The following is a 6,000-nucleotide window of genomic DNA, read 5'->3' as shown; positions in this document are numbered from 1 at the left end:
AAAGCGTGGCTTTCAGGATTTCTTGCCGTCAACCGCTGGGATCAGGACAAGATCCTGAATTTTAAATCTTCCTTCCGTACAGGTGAGGAACGGGCCACATCTCTGGTCGTGCTTTCCCATTTAGGTACTACTAGAAACCAGGGTCGGAAACGGAGATTCGGCAACTCAGTGGACCAGTCTGGCGGGACACGGGAGGCTAACCCAAGTCACAAGGAAGATCTAGAAAGTTAAAATAACTTTTCCCTACAAACCGGCCTCTTAGTAGTCTAGTTAATTCCACCCCCGGAAGCACCGCCCCTCCAAAGTCACTTCCGCCGGCTCCAGCGCAAGCTATTCTCGCGAGAATTCAGAGCGCTATGTGACCTGGGTTAAGCGGAAGTCGGGCCTCTTTTTCGTGACGCCTCCTAGGCGGTCGGCTGTGTCAAGATGAAGGTAAGAGTCCCTGGCTGGGGCTGAGTGAGGCAGTTCGAGGCCGAGAACGCGGCGCTGCCCCAGCCCCCGGCTTTCACAAGTCCCGCACTGAGCGGAGAAGGGTCTGAGGCTGGAGGAAGCTCGCTCTTGCGGCCTTGGGACCCTTTAGGAGAGCGGATGGCGGGCGATTGCAGCGCCGTCACCGCGGACGTAGCGCAATGGCGGCGCCCGGCTCCAGGCTGGGCGCACGCGGACTTGAAGCCCCGCTTGCGGCTGGCTGCCCCGCGGCCCTTGATTCCTCGCCACTCTCCTGTCCGAGGTCGTGAGGGTCGCTCTGGCGCCCTCACAACATTCTGCATTGCTCTTGTAAAAGGTCTTATCCTGGTGGTTGGTACTTTGCAGGGCGTAGGAACCCGAGGCTCGGGCTTTCGGCTGTGTATGAGAGCTAACTTAAAAATGTTCTGAGACTGAATTGTTGACGTTGAGTAGTAGGCTCCTAAGGTTTTCTTTTGTCCCCCCTTTAAAACGCTAGCTGAACATCTCCTTCCCTGCCACTGGCTGTCAGAAACTCATTGAAGTAGATGATGAACGCAAGCTTCGTACGTTCTATGAGAAGCGTATGGCCACAGAAGTAGCTGCTGATGCTCTTGGTGAAGAGTGGAAGGTACAGTTACTATTGACCTCCTTATCCCAGCGCAAGTGCTGTTGGGTTCGGTTAAGTTTCACTAATAGAACCAGCTTTGGGGAAATGTGCCAAGAGGAGCTTGGCACCCCTCTTGCCTTGCCGTAATTCAGGGTCTTAAAAGGCCCTTCACGATCACTCTAGTAAAACCTGGGTAGTTGGGAGTGTAAATCAAAATGGAGAGATTGCTAGTTTGACCTTAGTTGGAAACGGAGACAAAGAGACAAAGCGTGAGTGGTTGAAATTGGTCTCAGTTATTCTCCCTAGTGGGGTGTTATGATAAGAGGTTAAGAACTTGAACTTTGTAGGTTGGAACAGAACTAGTAAATGTACTATATTTATGTTTAATGCAGGGCTATGTGGTCCGGATCAGCGGTGGGAATGACAAACAAGGTTTTCCCATGAAGCAAGGCGTTTTGACCCATGGCAGAGTGCGCCTGCTGTTGAGTAAGGGGCATTCTTGTTACAGACCAAGGAGAACCGGAGAGAGGAAACGCAAGTCTGTTCGAGGATGCATTGTGGATGCTAATCTAAGTGTTCTCAACTTGGTTATTGTAAAGAAAGGTGAGGCTTATGTTCAAGTGTATTTGTTGAAATTGTCCTGGAACTCGAGCTCTGCCTCCTACATAGCGGGGCATCGACCAATGAACTTGTTTCCTAAGTGGTACACAACTTAATGTCTTTATTCTGATTCTTTAAGGAGAAAAGGAGATTCCTGGGCTGACAGATACTACTGTGCCTCGTCGGTTGGGACCTAAAAGAGCTAGTAGAATCCGAAAGCTTTTTAATCTCTCCAAAGAAGATGATGTCCGCCAGTATGTTGTCAGAAAGCCCTTAAACAAAGAAGGTAATGGATTTGGGGGCATTTTGTGCTATCCCTGCAGCTTTGCCTAGTGTCTGGTTTTTCAGACAGTTCTGTTCATGGCTTTGGGATGAGTGACAAGGATTCTTGGAAAGGATACATTTGGAAAACCTTTAAAGTACTTTGTGTGTGTGTGTGTGTGTGTGTGTGTGTGTGTGTGTCAAAAGGATAGCTTGCAGGAGGGGGTTTTGGAGAGACCAGGTTCTAAGTTGGTGCTTGAACAATACATACTATTTATTAGGCAACATATTAATGAAGATCTACAGTATCAGATGATTTTAATGTTCCTGTAGGAGGCATAGCTTGTATATTAAATACAAATAACTCAGGACTGTTGACTTTGCATGTATTAGAAAGTGTGATGCTAGAGAACATGTTTAACTTAAAAAGAGGTTTAAAATGTCCATTCCCTCTTATGGACGGGGTGGCTGAACTGTAGCAGAACTTGGCTATCCAGCTTATTTTGCAAGGGTCCGTGAGCTGAGATGAAAGCAGGTTTCTGTTCCCAGAGAAGCCTGTAATGTAGAATAAGGAGTATAAATCCAAAAGGCTAAAATTAATATTTTATAATTTACCATAAAGTTCTAATAGTAGGCAGAGTCTATCTGAAAATAGGATTCAAGCATAAATGGGAAATTGAAAATACAGTGGGATTATAAGAATGCAGACCATGGGGACAGAGTAATACTTAGTGTTTAATAATAATTAATACTTGATACTTAAAATATTTTGAGGACAACACTGGCCTTGGGTGGATGGTGGGGATTGAATTGGGCCTTGGGTGTGCCAGACTTATATTATACCACTGCATAGCCATCCAGCATGGATATTGGGAAATGATAACTCATCTGGATTTTTAGGTAAGAAGCCCAGGACCAAAGCACCCAAGATTCAGCGTCTTGTTACTCCACGTGTCCTGCAACACAAACGCCGACGTATTGCTCTGAAGAAACAACGCACTAAGAAAAACAAGGAGGAGGCTGCAGAATACGCTAAACTTTTGGCCAAGAGACTGAAGGTAAGACTGGTGTAAGAAAAGAACGCAAGAATGCCATTGGACTTGCATTTTTCACCAAGGTAAAGCCTTAACTTTTTTTTTGTTTTGTTTTGTTTTGTTTTGTTTAGGAAGCCAAAGAAAAGCGCCAGGAACAGATTGCCAAGAGACGTAGGCTGTCCTCGCTGAGAGCTTCTACTTCTAAATCTGAATCCAGTCAAAAATAAGTCTTTAAGAGTAACAAATAAATAATTGTTGAATCTTTTTCATTGACTTTTATTTTTTATTAATAGTGTAACTAGATAAGTGTGAAGGGAAAGATGAGCCATAGAAAAAAGGAATACATATATAGGACTGCTAGAATATGGGGAAATTGATTATTTTCAAATTATATGTATCTAGTCCCCCACCCCAAGGTAAATAAATTTGGAGACCATTAAAAAGTAGGATGACATAGGAGCCTTAAATTACTATATAAGGTTAATAATTAAAGGCCTTTATAAAATACTGCTTTTGAAACTTGTTAAAGATAGCTTCTGTCCCAAAAGGTATCACCCATGCACTGCCACCCTCCCTGCCCCTGTAATGTCCCATAATTCCTACAGTGGCAATGGCCTGTTTGGTGTACTCTTGGTGAATGGTAGTGGTAGGGATTAAACCTAGGCCTCAATCCTGTTTCCCACTGCTACTGACTTGAATGTATATACCCCTTTAGGTGTGAAAGTAGCTCTAGTGTATATCACAAGTGAGAACCTGTGTAACAAAGACAGGTTATTTTCTCCATCTTGTTTTTTGTTACACGTGACTATATTGTTCATAGGTGTGCTACAAACACAGTAAAATGGGAAATACCCTTCCAAAGACCTGCTCTTAATTTTGTTTTGGTGTGGGGGTTCAAGATGGGTTTTTAACTTTGGTTGTCACTCTAGGCCACACCAGGAACAAAGCCACCTCTTGTTTTAGTGCAAAAGTTTTACAATACAAATCACCTGTACTCAAATGAATCACTGCCATTGGTAGCTCCCAGTTATTCTGTCCTATGTCACATGCCAAGATTTAACTAATCACTGAAACCAATATTAGGTCCAATATAACACTGACCAGTGTTCAAGTATATTCGGAAGCTAGCTAACTGGCTGTAAATATCACAACTTCGAAACCTATCAGTCTTTAGTATTTAGTGTATGACTTAAATCTTGACCTGCTTGCCCAGCAGTTGCTGCTTTAACACATTTGACACCTTTGCTTTTGTCTAGACTTCATTTTCATATGGCATGTGACCTGTTGTGCTTTTGGGTTTGTTGTACTTTTTCTGTATCCTGGCTGGCCTGAGGTCAGTTGCTTCAAGCCTCCCTGAGTGCTAACATGCCCAGCTTTGTGTAAAACAGGACCTTTCTAGGACAGTAGCTGGCAGGCCTGGACCTCCCTTATGTAGTCTCTGCCACCATGACTTGGGCAGGATCTTAAAGGTACATGAGGTTCAAAGTAGGCAGGCCCCAAGTTCTACAGCCAACTCCCATATAAACCAATACTGTTTTGGAGAAGCAATAGCAGGCCTAGTTCCAGTACAGTTGAGTTCCAGACCAATATAGTGGTTTGCAACTTAAAGCCTCTGCTGCCTCTTAACCCCGAGAGGAAATCTAAAAGCAAATGGCATTCCCTAAAAGGCATACTGTGGCATGAGGTAAGTTTTCATGTGTAACCCAGAGATCATCTGGCTTACTACAATTGTATAGGATACCCTGCTTCCTAATTGTAGGGATGCAGTGGCAAACCATGATTAGATGACTTGATCACTAGGAAGTACAACCATAAGCAAGATATGTGATACTACCACCCAGGAAGCTGCCTCAGTTGGGTATAGCATGTGGTAAGTCACAGTGTCAAAGTTAAAGATGTTCTGTTAAGCAAAATTTAAAGTTTACCATATGAAGATACCAGGACTTTGTATTTAAGTATTTGTGCTCAGCATGCATAGTATGCTAGAAGAGGGCTTCAGATCTCAGTATAGATAGCAGTGAGCCACCATGTGGCTGCTGGGACCTCTGAACAGCAGTCTCTTAATGGCTGAGCCATCTCTCCAGCCCCCACCCTACCCCCATTTCTCAGAGAAGAGGTGTGTCCCACATGGATACCAATCCTCCTTGACAATGTTGTACCAGGACCAAGCACATTCTCTTCCACTGAGGCTACACAAAGCAGCTCAACTATGGTAAAGGAATCCAAAGGCAGGTAATGGAGTCCAGAGACAGCCCCTGCTCCAGCTCTAGTTGTTAATGGGGACCACATGAAGACTATACTGCACATCTGCTACTATGTACAGGGAGCCTAGGCCTATCCCATGCATGCTCTCTGGTTGGTGGTCCAGTCTGTGAGCTCCCATGTGTTGCTGGATATTTGATAACACTGAATCCTGAGGTTGTGTTATGGTGGGTCAGCCCTTATCACATGAAGGTAAGGTTTGTTTGTAGAAGGAAGTACCTGTTTTTTTAAGAGAATTAATTATTTTATGTATATGAGTACACTGTAGCTGCCTTCAGACACCAGAAGAGTGTATTGGATACCATTACAGATGGTTGTGAGCCATCAGTTGCTGGGAACTGAATTCATGACCTCTGGAAGAGCAGTTAATACTCCTAACTGATGAGCTATCTCCAGCCCAAGGAGATGTGATGTCTAATTGACAAAGTGACAAATCAGAGAAATTACAATAGGATAAGCCCAACTCACCAGGAGAGAGGGAAACTACTTTTAAGGGGCAGTGCAGAGAAAAAGGCACTTTTACTGGGACAATTATAGAGATGGGTTGTAGAAAGAGGACAAGCTAGACACAGGTAAAAACTGAACAAGCCACAGAGTGAACAAGCCAGGGAATAAAAAGGAGCCAGATTAGAACAGATTGCTGGAATTTGAGGCCATGTTGAACAGTTCAGGAGAAGCTAAGAGAAGCCAGACTGAATCAGTTTGGAGAGGAGTTTGAGCCAGAACAGCTGAGTTGAATCAGCCAGCCACAGATCAAAAACAACTAGGAAGGCATTCAGCAATCTCACA

The 6,000-nt window shown here is 44.2% G+C and overlaps 1 protein-coding gene across 1 annotated transcript; it reads left to right on the top strand.

The window, feature by feature from the left end:
• Positions 1-278: 278 nt before the first annotated feature.
• Rps6 (ribosomal protein S6) lies at positions 279-3,218 on the top strand. The gene is made up of 6 exons (XM_031377813.1): positions 279-432; positions 944-1,075; positions 1,447-1,657; positions 1,794-1,940; positions 2,816-2,973; positions 3,081-3,218. The coding sequence occupies exons 1-6, from the start codon at positions 427-429 to the stop codon at positions 3,174-3,176; spliced, it is 750 nt and encodes a 249-aa protein (XP_031233673.1). The 5' UTR covers positions 279-426; the 3' UTR covers positions 3,177-3,218.
• The last annotated feature ends 2,782 nt before the right edge of the window (positions 3,219-6,000 follow it).

Source organism: Mastomys coucha, unplaced genomic scaffold (genome assembly GCF_008632895.1).
Source record: "Mastomys coucha isolate ucsf_1 unplaced genomic scaffold, UCSF_Mcou_1 pScaffold18, whole genome shotgun sequence".
Lineage (NCBI taxonomy): Eukaryota > Metazoa > Chordata > Mammalia > Rodentia > Muridae > Mastomys > Mastomys coucha.
This window is presented reverse-complemented; position numbering and strand designations above follow the sequence as displayed.

Excerpts from the sequence above, each read along its gene's own strand:
- Rps6 (XM_031377813.1), top strand. Across the intron at positions 1,941-2,815 it reads AAAGCCCTTAAACAAAGAAG|GTAAGAAGCCCAGGACCAAA; the intron begins GTAATGGATTTG and ends CTGGATTTTTAG. Across the intron at positions 2,974-3,080 it reads TTTTGGCCAAGAGACTGAAG|GAAGCCAAAGAAAAGCGCCA; the intron begins GTAAGACTGGTG and ends TGTTTTGTTTAG.